Below are 16,597 nucleotides of genomic sequence, written 5' to 3' on the forward strand. Positions count from 1 at the left end.
TTATGGTCTTAAGTTAAGGTCAGGGTTTGGCATTAGGGTTAGCAGTGTTTGTAAGGTTAGGTATAAAATCAGATTTCATGACTTTGTGGCTGTGTCAGCTAGTGACCCCTCCGCAGAGCTGTCTCCAGGGTAAGTCATGACACAAATACCAACCTGCATAAATTCTCCCTACAGAGCTATAACCACAGATGGATACATTGCACAAGTTAAGCAACTCTTAGACATATCTATGGGTTTACTTTGTCAGTGACCTTTGGGGATTAGGTAAACAAACACAACTCCCTTCGGACAAACTTTATTTGGAGGCTTCTCAAAGTTCAAACTCCTGCTGTGAAGGTGAAATGGCTTTGGCATTTCCTGTACCCGCACCTGGGGACACGATGCAGCGACAAGATCACCATTGCTTCCTTCTTCCAGACACAGCAGGTGCTTTTAAACCCAATTACTGGCGCAGGAAATGTCACCCGAACCCAATAAGCTTATCTCAGTGTCTTGTGTTGGAAGGCGTCACTCATAACAACAAAGAGTGGGACGCTAGAGAGGATGCTAGCTTGTTGTTAGCCCTTTAGTGATTAGCCGCTAGCCACGGCATAAACAAACACCTCTGACGTTTGAATAAACATGGAGACAACAGAGTAACTCGGGTGGGACGAGCATCTCTGAAAACGCAATTTATGAGCGTGGGAGGCTTGTTTGACTGAGGTCGGAAGGAGGGGGGGGTAAATAAGTTTCTCTAAGCCGCGGTTTGTCAGAAGCTTTCATGTGGAGGCTGCACTTGAGGGCATAGCTTAGCTTAGCTTGAGGGATGTTATTACACATGCCCGCTGATCTGGGGCGATGCGTGAGAAACGTCCCAGACGCCAGTCCTAAATCAAAGTGAGAGAGAGATGGAGGGAGCGATGGAAAGAGAGGAAACAGAGTACAGCGGCAGGATTGAGACAGGAGGTATGAGCGAGTGAGAGAGAGAAAAGACACAGAGAAGGGCAGAGGAATGACAGTGAAAGACAGAGGGAGAGAAAGTAGAGTGAATCAGAGAGGCAGAGAACAGAGGAAGAACATTTTGTTGGAATGAGAGAGATGAATAGATGAGTGGAAGGAGGCAAGATAAAAGACTGCTGCATGTGTCATGCATAATAAGTGCAGTCAGCATCCCAAGCTCATGGCCTGCCACTCTGACTTAGCCCGCACCCTTTTTGACAGGTGGGCGGACGGTTGCTAGGGGAAGTTATGCCTTTGTCGAGTGTTCCAACGGGAGACATTTTAACTCCAATCATATGACACATAGCAATAACCCAGGGGGCACCTTATTATTATTATTATTATTGTTGAATTGGTGCGAATCATTTTTCATGTAGCCTTTTTCTCAACTCTATTGAAGTCATATTTCTGTTGAAATGGGTAGATGGGGAGGGTGAGGAATGGGTACACGATACCCTATGCCCTCTGTGGAGATGCCGTTTGACCTCTCGGTTGAAATAGGCGGGTGAGCGCTCGGCCATGGTACAGCGGTTTGGCCTTAATTATAGAGTCCTTGAGCGTTTGAGTCTTACCTCTAGCGTGGCATCTGGATACAAGATACTGTATAAAACATGTAAAAACACCTGGCATGTTTTACTTGTGGTTCTGGACTATGAAATGACTGCATTGTTTATGACAGGGCATTGAAAGGGAACATTTAATAAAGGGAAAATCTTTTTTGTTTTGCTCTGTGAGGCATACTACTTGGGCAGTACAGTGTGAAGCTTTTGATTTAGCCCCAATATAGTGGCATTGCAAGAGTTCTGTCTTTGCGTGTGTACACACAATTAAGGAAGGGGTTGACTTAATAGTTGGGCTTGGTATTTTTGTGGCCGCTTTGTTTTTTGGGGGAAGAACAACAACTGTTTCCATGTAATCCATTTTATAAGATGGGAAAAGCATTGCATGCTATTCATGAACATAAAGAACCCCTTGAAACCCAATTGATGTGTTGAAGCAAAACTGAGGCAACATGCATGAAAGATGAGTCAAGGTTGGTTATGGGGTATTGTTTTTATCCCATGCCAATTTTTTATTTTCAACAGTTGCATTAATATAATGCTCATGCTAGGATTTGGTTCCCATTAGTTTGGGTCATATAGTGGATATACTAGCACGCTAAGTTAGCACGCTAACACAGAATGTGTCGTTGTAGATGGAATTTGCTTCTATAACAGCATGCCTTCAGGGTCAAGACCACCGCAGCATGGCCGGGGAAAGGGATCGAGGGAGAAGGATGCTGATGCTACAATAATGTGTTCACGTCTGTTGATCATCAAACAGTCATCTCAAGATGTTTTAACAAAAATAATGAGCCCAAGTGTCTTTTATCAAACATTGTTTGACATTTCATACAGCAGGATAAAAAAAGCTCTGAAATAAATCACTAGTCATTGTTTGAGACACGTAGCTCCCACATGCAGTAGAAGAAGACACTAAACGGGTTGGCCATTCTACAGAGAATCCCTCTCTCCGTTGTTTCCCTCCCTCTATCAACCTTTTCAGGGAGTGATAAGAATCAGGGGAGAGAGAACGACAACTCATCAACCCTCCCTCTCTTTCTTTATTCCTCTCCTCCTCCACTGCCTGGCAATATCTCCCCATTTTCTAATTAACATTGTGCTTGTTGTCTGCCTTTTGTTTAATAATGCATGATCCTATCACAACCCGGCTCTTTGAATGGAACACTGCTGAATAGGTACACAATAATACCGCCGAGGGGTTCGGAAAGAAAGGACAAGATTTGTTCTTGTTTCTTTTCTTCTTTTTTGGCAATAAATGTTCAATAGAAGCATCAATATCTCTGTATGTGTGAAATTTAACTGACACGTGAAACAGAGCGGCCATGTTGCGGAACGAAAGCTTTGGTGACAATGGTCAGAGGTAATATTTGAGGTACCAATGTGCCTTGGGTAACACAGGGAATTCTGATGTACACTACTAGAAAAACGACATCCAAAAAGGTTATTCAGCTCTCCCCATAGGAGAACCCTTTTTGGTTGCAGGTAAAACTATTTTGGGTTAAATACCTCTGTGGAAAGAGTTCTACCTGTAACTCAAAAGGGTTCTTCTACCTGGAACCAAAAAGGGTTCTTCAAAGGGTTCATCTAATGGGACAGTCGAAGAACCCTTTTAGGTTCTAGGTTCCAATTTCAGGATGGATTTGTCGGCAACTTTGTTCTCATTAGGGCTGCTTGTGTTCACATGGATGGCACAGCCTTCCTCTCCCCTGGTTGGTGCTTACGAAACATGCAGATGGCTTTGTTTGTCTGTATCAGCATGTGGAGGGAAGTGGAGGGAGGAAGTGAAAGGAAGGGGAAGGCTGCTGAGTACTGTGTATAGTGAGGACTCCTAATGTCATGTCATTATGGAAATTCACACTACATTAATTAACTCAAAGGCTATCAACCCAGATTTCGCATGCAAAGCAAAAGTCAGGGAAGACGTGGGGCGGCAGGGTAGCCTAGTGGTTAGAGCGTTGGATTAGTAACCGGAAGGTTGCAAGTTCAAATCCCTGAGCTGACAAGGTACAAATCTGTCGTTCTGCCCCTGAACAGGCAGTTAACCCACTGTTCCTAGGCCGTCATTGAAAATAAGAAGTTGTTCTAAACTGCCTTGCCTAGTTAAATAAAGGTAAATAAATAAATAAAAAACACGTCAGTGACCTTGATTAGAGGAGCTTTCTGTTTCTGTCGTTGCTTACTATGGATTGCACTTCAGTGATATCCCTATCCTTAAACAGTGTTATGGAATAGAATGCACTATAAATACTAGTCATGCAGAAATTATGTGTATGTGTATGACAGTGTATGTGTGTGTGTGTGTGTGTGTGTGTGTGTGTGTGTGCGCGCGGGTGCGTACTGTAGGTTAAGATTGCTTCAAATTGATTCTGTTCGCCACACGCCCCCCCGCTCACGGCCACCACAGGCCTCACGGCACTCTGAGACAGGTAGTCACGTCTATCTCCCCACGACACAAATGGAGTGTGACAGGTGCACTATCTCCCTGTCTTTTCTGCCATTTACAGGCTACAGCTGAAGGAATAAAAGGGGGAGAAACAGGGAGAGAGAGGCGGGGAGATGGGTAGCAGGGAAATGAGGTACTTTGTCATCGTCTACCACACTGATTGCACTTTTGGTTTTCTGGATGTTTTATTTGTTTATAAATCATCAGATAAATAGCCGGACGAATGAGCCCCGTGTATAAAAGGATTATGCGATACCTCTAATGCGTTTGTGAGGGTAAACAGTGCTCTGTCTGCGCCTGTGGTGTGGCTAATGCGCTAATAGTCAATACTATCTGTTAGCTAGCATTCGGTGCTTCTCTGCTAAATGTCAAACTGTCTAAGAGGTCAGAGGTCAAATTATGTGTCCGTCTGAAGAAGCGTGAAGGCTCTCAGCGTCAGTGTACCTCAAGCAAGTTCAACCATTTTGTTTGCGTTCCAAATACACATTTTAAGCACAGATCTACATACTGATTAGATATCTACAATGCCTGGAAAAGTGTTTTACATCTCAGGAACCAAATCCACATTATATAATCTGTGCAGACCTACTTGGAAAATGTGTATATTGGAATGCACCGTCTGTCTCAGATAATAGCCTCCTCCCATGCTAGGCTATCATGCTAACTGGTTAGCATGCTAATGCTAATACACTGTGTGTCACCAGAGCTCATGGAGCGGATTAGCTACCAGAAGAGTCCAGAAATTCATGACCACCAAAACGTGTCAGTCACTATGGATTAAGCACGGGCTTTTGCAAATTCATGACACGGAATCGAGTGGGCTACTTGCTAATGCTATCATGCTCTGTCAGATCAATTACCCCATCCACATAGCGGCTTTTGATAAAAGAAGGGGTGGCGAAACATGAGAGGGAACACAAGCCTAACCTTGGTCATACAGATTTAATGTGTACTTCAAGCAGTGCTTGATAAAGGAGGTGTTGGTTGCATACAGTATAAGTTTGGCTAACGCTAGCTTACTCCATCAAACTGTATAGATTTGTTGCGTTCTCTTTTGTCCTAATCCCATTTGGAGACACTTAAAGCTATTAAAGCTTCAGCTTCTGGTGTAAGACGGGCATAAATATGAGGTGGAGCTGAATGGTTTTAAGGGTACTAAGAACAATGGTGGCATTTTGTCACTACATAGTTTATGGATAGCACTGGTCTCTGGAGAGAAATCCACCAATATGTTACTGTCTCACCATACGCTCAAAAAAGAACGAAAGGAGACATTAGGTGCTGTGAATTGAATGGCCAGCTATATGGTTCTCCAGGGACGGTTTAGGAGGTTAGGATTCCCCTGCTAGCATGTTGAATGTGTGAGTTTTCTGTATGTACATCTCAGAACCTATTTTTTTTTACATTCTACATAGCACATGGTATCAGTAAATGATTTAGCAAATTGTGTAAAAGTCTGACATGTAACAGTGATGATCACAAACAGATAGTTAATTTGATTAGAGCATGTGTGCAAATTCTTGCTGCGAGTGCGTTAGTGAGCCCTTTCATCTGTGTACGTGCGTGTGGACGTACGCACACTAACATGCGTTCCGAAGTGTCCGAATATAGCCTGCGAGCACATCACCCTCTCTCCTCTTTAGCTGTCAGAACCTACTGAGTCTGTGTGGGTATGTCAGAAATGTGCACTAGATAGATAAAGTACGAGAAGCCAAACCACTTTGTTTCATTCATGCCCTCACTCTCTTTCCCTCTCCTCTCTCCTTTCCTCCCTCTCTCCCCCACTCCCTCTCTCCCCCCGCAGGCTGTGAATATCCTGCATCTGAGAAGTCAGACCAGACTGACTCACAGAGCTCTGTGAGCCAGCACCACTGAGGCTGCCAAAGCATGCTGGTGCCAAGCTGTCCCATGATGCACATAGCTAGACCCGCACTGCTCGTCCTGGGTCTGCTCCTCCTTCTCGCCGACGCCGAAAGTAAGTGTCACTTTTCGTCACTTCTTCTCGTCCTCTCTTTCTCTTCAGTTCGTGCCACTGTAGGGATGAGAGATGTCTCTTGTAAGTGGTCTTATCTCATTGTCACATACACACACTAACAGTCATACACACACAAAAACACAGCACTCTCTCTCTCTCTCTCTCTCTCTCTCTCTCTCTACCCAACACCCTGATGAGTACAAGGCCATGGCCATAAGTCCATTCCTCTACATTCTTATCCTATATGGAGATAACCATATATATCACCACAAAAAGACATTGGATGTTTGGAGTTGAAATCTGAGCACTGAGGTGTCACAACAGGTTTCAGACTCCAGTGAGTTTATCCTACTCCGTTTTCCCTGCTTAACACCGCTTCCCATTAATCACTACGTTCCAGGAAGCAGGTGCAGGTGAATAAAAGTTTTATTACACCCTTCACACCGCAGGAATCTCCCTCTTCAGCTTGAATGTGTTTGAATAGCGGAGTGTCCTCCCAAGGTCACAGACGAGGGAGCAGAAAAAGAGAAATTGATGGGCGAGACTCGAAACTTTTGGTTGAGAAATGTTCGCTGCAATCTGTTTCATTTTCTCCCATCTCAATTTTCCCCTCCCACTGCATATATTTCACAGTGAGAGAGATGAATGGAAAAGTAAATTGTCACTTCAGGTGTGTCTAGGTTTTTATTGACTTGGCCATTTTAATCATAGCAGCAGTTTATGTGCTTTCTATTGAGCACAACTAGCAATCATATAGAATAGAATAGACCATGAACATGGACTATGTCACCATGCACTTGTAGTTTAGGTGCTATGACTAATGTGTCATGCAAAAGAAAATAAAGGAAAGCCAACTATCAGACATCCAAACTCGAGTCGCCAGTGGGCATTCCACGGGGGAATTTGAGCACAGATGTAACCCATGAGACAACCACAAATGCACTTGGCCATCCTAACCCCTAAATCCCCACCTTCCTTTCTCTCCCTGTTGCTGTCTGCTTGCTAACAGCTGATCTGATAGCCCTTTGGACAGCTGTGCTGGTTTATCATTTCCAAGCCAAAACAAACTGACCGTGAGGGAAGGTGACGGCAGTCCAGCAATGACTGAGTAACAGAGGAGAGAGGGGGTTGGGGATAGGGGGTTGGATGACAGGCCAGTGTCCATAGCTGAGGTGTAAGAGAATGGAGATCCAGACCAATTTGAAGTAGTACATATTTTCTCAGGGATTATGTCTTCTCTCAGCTATATCCAAATACATCCTGCTCAATCCAGCTTCATCCTGCTATATCCAGCTATATCCTGCTATATCCAGGTATATCCTGCTATATCCAGCTATATTTAGCAATATCCAGCTATATCCAGCTATTTTCAGCTATATCCAGCTATATTTAGCTATATCCAGCTATATTCAGCTATATCCAGCTATATTCAGCTATATCCAGCTATATTCAGCTATTTTCAGCTATATCCAGCTATATTTAGCTATATCCAGCTATATTTAGCTATATCCAGCTATATTTAGCAATATCCAGCTATATCCAGCTATATTCAGCTATATCCAGCTATATCTAGCTATATCCAGCTATATTCAACTATATCCAGCTATATTTAGCTATATCCAGCTATATTCAACTATATCCAGCTATATTTAGCAATATCCAGCTATGTTCAGCTATATTTAGCTATATCCAGCTATATTCAGCTATATCCAGTTATATTTAGCTATATCAAACTATATCCAGCTATATTCAGCTATATTCAGCTATATCCAGCTATATTCAGCTATATCCAGCTATTTTCAGCTATATCCAGCTATATTTAGCTATATCCAGCTACATTCAGCTATATCCAGCTATATCCAGCTATATTCAGCTATATCCAGCTATATTCAGCTATATCCAGCTATATCCAGCTATATTCAGCTATTTTCAGCTATATCCAGCTATATTTAGCTATATCCAGCTATATTTAGCAATATCCAGCTATATCCAGCTATATTCAGCTATATCCAGCTATATCTAGCTATATCCAGCTATATTCAACTATATCCAGCTATATCCAGCTATATTCAGCTATGTCCAGCTATTTTCAGCTATATCCAGCTATATTTAGCTATATCCAGCAACATTCAGCTATATCCAGCTATATCCAGCTATATTCAGCTATATCCAGCTATATTCAGCTATATCCAGCTATATTCAGCTATTTTCAGCTATATCCAGCTATATTTAGCTATATCCAGCTATATTTAGCTATATCCAGCTATATCCAGCTATATTCAGCTATATCCAGCTATATCTAGCTATATTCAGCTATATCCAGCTATATTCAGCTATATCCAGCTATATCTAGCTATATCCAGCTATATCCAGCTACATTCAGCTATATTTAGCTATATCCAGCTATATTCAACCATATCCAGCTATATTCAACTATATCCAGCTATATTTAGCAATATCCAGCTATGTTCAGCTATATTTAGCTATATCCAGCTATATTCAGCTATATCCAGTTATATTTAGCTATATCAAACTATATCCAGCTATATTCAGCTATATTCAGCTATATCCAGCTATATTTAGCTATATCCAGCTATATTCAACTATATCCAGCTATATTTAGCTATATCCAGCTATATTCAGCTGTATCCTGCTATATTTAAGCAATAAGGCCAGAGGGGGTGTGGTATATGGCCAATATACCATGACTACGGGCTGTTCATATGCATGACGCAACGCAGAGTATATCCAGCAATATATATATTCAACTATATCCAGCTATATCCAGCTATATTCAGCTATGTCCAGCTATTTTCAGCTATATCCAGCTATATTTAGCTATATCCAGCTACATTCAGCTATATCCAGCTATATCCAGCTATATTCAGCTATATCCAGCTATATTCAGCTATATCCAGCTATATTCAACTATTTTCAGCTATATCCAGCTATATTTAGCTATATCCAGCTATATTTAGCTATATCCAGCTATATTTAGCTATATCCAGCTATATCCAGCTATATTCAGCTATATCCAGCTATATCTAGCTATATTCAGCTATATCCAGCTATATTCAGCTATATCCAGCTATATTCAGCTATATCTAGCTATATCCAGCTATATCCAGCTACATTCAGCTATATTTAGCTATATCCAGCTATATTCAACTATATCCAGCTATATTCAACTATATCCAGCTATATTTAGCAATATCCAGCTATGTTCAGCTATATTTAGCTATATCCAGCTATATTCAGCTATATCCAGTTATATTTAGCTATATCAAACTATATCCAGCTATATTCAGCTATATTCAGCTATATCCAGCTATATTTAGCTATATCCAGCTATATTCAACTATATCCAGCTATATTTAGATATATCCAGCTATATTCAGCTGTATCCTGCTATATTTAAGCAATAAGGCCAGAGGGGGTGTGGTATATGGCCAATATACCATGACTACGGGCTGTTCATATGCATGACGCAACGCAGAGTGCCTTGATACAGCCCTTAGTCATGGTATTTTGGCAATATACCACAAACATTGCTATTATAAACTGGTTACCAATGTAAATAGAGCAGGGAAATTAAGGTTTTGTCATACCCATAGAATAAGGTCTGATATACCATTGGCTTTCAGCCAATCAGCATTCAGGGCTCGAACCATCCAGTTTATAATCAGATATAAACAGCTATATTCAGCTCTCTCTTCTCTCCACCTTTATTCTTTGTTGCTATAGACCCTTTATTGCGGATATTCCTTCTCTCTCTCTCTCTCTCTCTCTCTCTCTCTCTCTCTCTCTCTCTCTCTCTCTGTCTCTCTCTCTCTCTCCATTGCTTTTTAGCCTCTGTGTTAGCTCCATGCCAGTGACTGCATCCATTTTCTCTCTAGTGTTCCACTGCATCTGCATAAACACTTCAGCTGCTCAGCTCAGCCTTAGGACTCTCCCCAATACTGCACTAGCCGTGAGAGGAAAGACCAAAATACCAACCGAATAACCCCCTCCCACCACCAACCTCCTCATTTTAACACTCTAAAACCCCATAGAGGAAGAAGGGAAGCTGAATGCCTCCGTCAGTGCAGTGTGTTAGCCCAACTGGGGTGTGTTAGCCCCGCAGGCGAGGAGATATGGTGGAGGATATGAGACACGTGAGAGGGTGAAAATGGCTGACTCGGCCTGCTCAACAGATGGCACCATCCTCGAAGCCAGTCCTGTGTGCCCATGTCCGGCTGGCTGCCCTAACCTCTCCCGCAAAGGCGGGAAAAAAATGTCCCCGGACAGGCAAGCACACACATAGGGAGGGTTTGGGGTTTTGGCGCTAACGATGCTAACACGGACAAATGCTATATGGCAATGCTTTGTTTGGTTAACATGTGGATAGGCATGGATAGAAAGGGCCTTTTGTTGGCATAGGACTGTGCCTATGTGGAGTTGAGGCTATTGCTTTAGTTGATGTGGCAAATTGGGCTCGGACTATTGAAAGAGGGCATTATTTTCCCTGATGAGCCCCGGGGTGAGATGGGGGGACGCCGGTGGTGGAGCCAAACAACCGTGCTGTTTCTCTGGTTGAACAATGGCATAATAGACAAACAGAGAAACCCATTCCTACTCTGAAGGAGGGATCTTCGGGAGTGTTTCAATGATCAATAATGATCCATGGATCGTCAATATGTGTCTAGCTGCAGTGAGGAAGGGTCCAGAGAGGACAAACAAACAAGCACAAAGGCAAAACCATTAGACTTCTAACAACCTCCAGGGCTTGTTGTGTTTTGTTTGGTTCTGTTTGTTTGCTTGGAATGCTGGTGAGGCAAACAAATCAAATCAAATGTATTTATATAGCCCTTCGTACATCAGCTGATATCTCAAAGTGCTGTACAGAAACCCAGCCTAAACCCCCAAACAACAAGCAATGCAGGTGTAAAAGCACGGTGGCTAGGAAAAACTCCCTAGAAAGGCCAAAACCTAGGAAGAAACCAAGAGAGGAACCAGGCTATGTGGGGTGGCCAGTCCTCTTCTGGCTGTGCCGGGTGGAGATTGTAACAGAACATGATGTTCAAATGTTCATAAATGACCAGCATGGTCATTTATATGTTTTTTTGATATGTTCTTCAAAAGAGAGATCAGGGTCCAGAGTAACGCCGAGGTCCTTCACAGTTTTATTTGAAACGACTGTACAACCATTAAGAATAATTGTCCGATTCAACAGAAGATCTCTTTGTTTCTTGGGACCTAGAACAAGCATCTCTGTTTTGTCCGAGTTTAAAAGTAGAAAGTTTGCAGCCATCCACTTCCTTATGTCTGAAACACATAAGTCGTTGCATTAAATGTCGCTAGTGAATCACTGAGCTGTTCAGTTCCCTCAAACCCATGTCTACGTCACAAATAGCATCCTATTCGGTACACTACTTTTGATCAAAGCCTCTATGGGCCCTGGTCAAAAATGCACTATATAGGGAAGAGGATGGCATTTCGGACAAACAATTTCTAATCCAGCCCTAGGTACCTCTATATTATATATCCTTTCAATTTTGACCAGGGCCCGGAACTGAACAGCTCAGTGATTCACTAGCGACATTTAATGCAATGACTGTTTGCCTCCCCAGCATTCCTAGCAAACAAACAGCACCAAACAAAACACAACAAGCCCTGGAGGTTGTTAGAAGTCTAATGGTTTTGCCTTTGTGCTTGTTTGTTTGTCCTCTCTGGACCCTTCCTCACTGCAGCTAGACACATATTGACAATCCATTGATCATTATTGATCATTGATACACTCCCGAAGATCACTCCTTCAGAGTAGGAATGGGTTTTCCTGTTCGTTTATTGAGCAACTACTTAGGTCATATGTGACTTGTTGCTTTAAATCCCTCCTAAATCAATCGCTCTATGGACCCTAGTCAAAAGTAGTGCACTATATAGGGAATAGGGTGCTATTTGAAATACAAACTAAGTCACCCTGGTGCCTAATGCTGGTTTAATTGATTCTCTCCACTAATGACGGATGGCATGTTGTATCCCAGTGGAGTGAACGCTCCTCTTTTAATGCGTCGAATAAGTATCGACGGGTTCCCCCGGACATCTGGAAACACTCGAACCGCTTTCGTCCCCAAAACTCTATCTGACTGTCCTTCACACACGCGTTCACTCACAGGATGCATCCCAAATGGCACCTATGGGCCCTGGTCAAAGGAAGGGAATATGGTGCCATTTGGGATGCAGAACACTCTATCTTTCCCTCTGGCGTAGCCCTTGATTAACTACATGGAAAGTGGAAAAGCAAATACTCTCCATCTATTTATTCATCCGTCCATCTCTCCCTCTCTCTTTCTTTTACTCTCTTCGCTCAAGCCGTTGCGTGTGGAGTGAGAATAGAAGGGAGAGAGAGAGAAAGGGAGAACAATAACGTGGGGAATTACATACATTTGTTACGCTGGCTGCATCCTACACCAACAAATGAAAGTGCTCTTGCCAGGTTCTGATGGCTCAAGTAGAATCAGGAGACAGACTAGTGCGTTTCCATGCAGAGGTCAAATTGTGCGCGGCTCTGTGGCGAACATAATGTGCAATATAATTCCTCAGTGCACTGTGAGGAACAGACTTTCCCATATTGTTGTTATTCACGGGCATTATCATAGGGCTCAAGCCCGACCACGTCACTGTGTCACTCGGATGGCTGTCAGGGTCAGTGTCAGTATATGAATAGATTATGGAATAATATGGTGTTTTTCTCCAAAATTAGACATCTTTTTATGGAGTGTATATGTCAATGGTCATTAACTCGATGCTTTTAACTCAATTTATATTCATCCATAGAGCCACACATTCATAGACCTTCTGTCAGGCATGTACACACACGCACGCACGCACGCATGAACACACACACACACACACACACAGGCTCATGTGAGCACACTGAGCCGCACCTCCTAGCTAGACTTAGGGCTAATGATACTGTATTCCCAGATGTCAGGGGGTTGTAAATTGTGTTTTATGCTTGCCTCCCCTAATATGAATTATTGTAAAATAGTGTTGTATTTGCATATGGGCTTCCAGGCTGTTCTGAAATTAGCATTTTTACAACAGTTCAAATTAAATTCCACAGCTTAATTTGCCTGCATGGTAATTTGATTTAAATTGAGTCCATTCCACTCTGACCATGTGACCATGTTCACAGCACAAATATGGGTTAGAAAACACCAAAGGCTCCAGAACCCTCCTCAACAACTGTGTTAAATTACAAACCTGTGGTTCAGTCGCACGCAATCAGATCACAAGACAATGGAAACGTAATTAAGCACAATGTTACCGTGGCCTTCGGAGTAGCTATCCGCTACCAGGGCTTCACTATCATAAAGGAATAAGCAGTAATCATAGTTTTCTCCAGTAGAAGTACTGTACTCTACAAACTCTGTGCTTCACAATCAAGTCGTTACTTTATAATGTAATTACTCCATAGGACACTGTGCATTGGCCATTTACGCTAGGAATTCTGCTTTGTCTTGTAGAAACCCCCTGGCAGTCCGTTACATGATGCTCTTAGCCTTGCTATGGAATGCTGTAATTTGGCCATCCACTTAAGGTCAGAGTACCATACAAAGGTTAGGCCGATCCCCAAAGCTCCTTGACCCTCACATACACATAGAAAGACTAAGAAATTGAACTTTTTCTTACAATACAGAGGCATTGTGCATGCTCAGATGCACATACCGTAATTAAGGGCTAGCCTCGGGCGCTAATGCTATTTTTAAGTGCACTTACGTCTCCAAGAGACATTGACTTGATAATGGAGGGGCAATTTAGCCACTCTGAGGCATTCGAATCCAAGAGAAAAGGTATTGACAGAACAAAACCTCCAGAACACAAAACCAAATAGCCAAATGGTTATGGTGCGCCCTCTTGACTGACAACTGACCAAGTCTCTTCACAATCCAAATGGATTGTTTTTTCCCATTCACAATACACACCCAATTCAAACCTAAATTGAAATGAATTTGGACAGATTTTACCTCAGGTTTTGGCATGTTTGTCTGTCAAAGATGGAATATAAAGCCTGATTTGAACTGGATGCTCCCAGTAAGAGAGCACAAATGGCCAGGTTTGACACAGAACCCTCTAGTATGCCTTTGATGCCGTGATCAGCCGGTGAGCCAAACACAATGCCAGCTGTTCTGCGTATGCCTGGGTTACGCTTGGCACAGCGTTTAGCATGCTGGCATATGCTAAAGTGGATAACCCCTCCGTATGCCAGAGCACCCTGTAACAATGCAGATGTTGCGCGACGTCATTAGAGCGACTGTGCAATTAATAGATAGAGCCTTTGGGATTATTGGATTTGGTCACTAGCTTGAATGGATGTGCTTTACCGTTAAATAAGTATTCCTGTTACAGAGTAAAGGATACTGTCTTGTGGTTTTCAAATAGTGGGTACATCAATGTGGATGATCAATTGTTAGTACATTACGGTGGCGAATCGTGGCTATTGGACCTTCAGTGGAGGAAAAACTTATTTTAACATGTTTCTTCCAAACTCAAAAATCAAGAGAAATAACAGAAACATAGCATCACTTAGGCCTAATGCGCCCAACTAAATGAAACAGGCCTGAGGTTGAGCCATGCTTCGGCCTGCCACTCACACAGAGACGGCACCCGCACTGACAATGCTACCAACAGCAACGAGCCACACTGCTTTCACAACCCATGGTAGCCTAACGACGTCACCATCCCACTATCACCAAAAGTGACTACAGTGTCACAGAGTGTGACAGGCCCCTGATGCTAAAAGGACAGCGACCGTAATAAGCGGTGCACTCCATGTTGGAGAGCGCACTTTCTGTAAAACACATAGACTGATAGAAAGACAGCAGTCACACACAGCATGATGTTAAAGAATAAGCAGTCCATTCATTAGGACATAATAAGCCAGTAGGTCTCAATCATAAGAACACAAAAACACAACCATTAGGCTAAACATTTACCAATCGAAATGTACAACTATTACTTCCCATTCCAAAAATATGTTCATGTTCAATACACAAAGTAACGGGTGATCTAAAGTTTAACTGCAACAATATTTCACACACATAAGCTATTTTGAAAGAGATGGCTAACAACAGCAACCGCACTGCAATAACAAAACACAGTTCCACTCACCAGATTATGATCATTTGAAAACTTAACTTTGTGTTGAAAGTGAATCCTTGATCTGAATAAATGATCAAGAACTTGATTAGCGCTACAGCAGAAACTCTTAGCCTAGCTTATACCAGAAGGATAGGTGCAACCGTGAATCACCCAGAAGAAAGACTATGTTTCAATATGGAAGGCACACGGTATTTATGGCACACATCATGCAGGTGACATTTCTTTTCCCTCCAGGTCAGTGTCAGTTATGTTGTGAGGTTCACTGAGGCCAGCCCCCTGAGGTACAGTAGTTGTCCAGTGGTAGCAAACTCCCAAGGTGGTCATTTGAACTGCTTTAGAACACAGAGGGCCAGTTAGGAATTGGAGGGATGAAGGATTCTGTTTTTAGTAGACTTTTCTCTTTTCGGGTAAGAAGTCTTAACACTTATTGTTTTATGTGGTGGTTCATACTGTTCTGTATGCCCTACCTACTTGTATGGTACATTCAAGATATGATGGCGTTGGAATGTCAGTTGAGATGATATGAATCCCAACCCTTCACTTGGAGCTGCAGGAGTGGGGGAGTGGAGGAGCTGCAGGAGTGGGGGAGTGGAGAGGAGGAGCTGCAGGAGTGGGGGAGTGGAGAGGAGGAGCTGCAGGAGTGGGGGAGTGGAGGAGCTGCAGGAGTGGGGGAGTGGAGGAGCTGCAGGAGTGGGGGAGTGGAGGAGCTGCAGGAGTGGAGGAGCTGCAGGAGTGGAGGAGCTGCAGGAGTGGGGGAGTGGAGGAGCTGCAGGAGTGGGGGAGTGGAGGAGCTGCATGAGTGGGGGAGTGGAGGAGCTGCAGGAGTGGGGGAGATGCAGGAGTATGGGAGTGGAGGAGCTGCAGGAGTGGGGGAGTGGAGGAGCTGCAAAAAATAGTTTTTCCCCCTTGCCAGTTTGGTTGAAGAGGCATCACATCCAATCAATTAGCGGCTTAATAACCTACGCTGGGCTAATTAGTCAGATGCATGACGACAACCTCACCTCCTATTAAGAGGCCCCGGATCAGAATGGTTTAGCGGATATCCTCCCGAGCCGAACGTGTCTCATTTTAGCAACCTTATTAACAATATTTAATAATAAATGTATCAACCAAGGTATGCATATAAGATGCAGGCACATAGACAGTTATGGGTGCTACACTTTGATATATTTGTGAAGAAAACAGAAAAAAAATAAAAATACATTTGGGAGAGCAAGACGTCACCAGATTGTATCAGGGCCCGATGCCTCCCCTTGAAATGCCAAAGGCTCCTCTGCCTATGACTGGATACATGACTGTGTCTGAGTAGGTCCTTACAGTGTCTGAAACTCATAAAAGCCCTTATATTCTTGAAGCTGTGTGTGTGTGTGTGTGTGTGTGTGTGTGTGTGTGTGTGTGTGTGTGTGTGTGTGTGTGTGTGTGTGTGTGTGTGTGTGTGTGTGTGTGTGTGTGTGAGAGAGAGTGAGTGTGTTCACATGAGTATACAGTTTGTAT

The 16,597-nt window shown here is 43.0% G+C and overlaps 1 protein-coding gene across 39 annotated transcripts in view; it reads left to right on the plus strand.

Annotated features, from left to right (window-relative positions):
• Positions 1-16,597, plus strand: part of LOC110531736 (receptor-type tyrosine-protein phosphatase delta) — a 595,272-nt gene that overhangs the window by 437,525 nt on the left and 141,150 nt on the right. For all 39 annotated transcript variants that reach the window (XM_036987567.1, XM_021615095.2, XM_036987574.1 and 36 more), the window contains one exon: positions 5,789-5,959. In XM_036987567.1, coding sequence (XP_036843462.1) covers positions 5,872-5,959 — 88 coding nt within the window. In that variant the 5' untranslated portion in view covers positions 5,789-5,871. The remainder of the gene's footprint in view (positions 1-5,788; positions 5,960-16,597) is intronic.

This window comes from Oncorhynchus mykiss, chromosome 9 (assembly GCF_013265735.2).
Source record: "Oncorhynchus mykiss isolate Arlee chromosome 9, USDA_OmykA_1.1, whole genome shotgun sequence".
In the NCBI taxonomy this organism is placed as follows: Eukaryota; Metazoa; Chordata; class Actinopteri; order Salmoniformes; family Salmonidae; genus Oncorhynchus; species Oncorhynchus mykiss.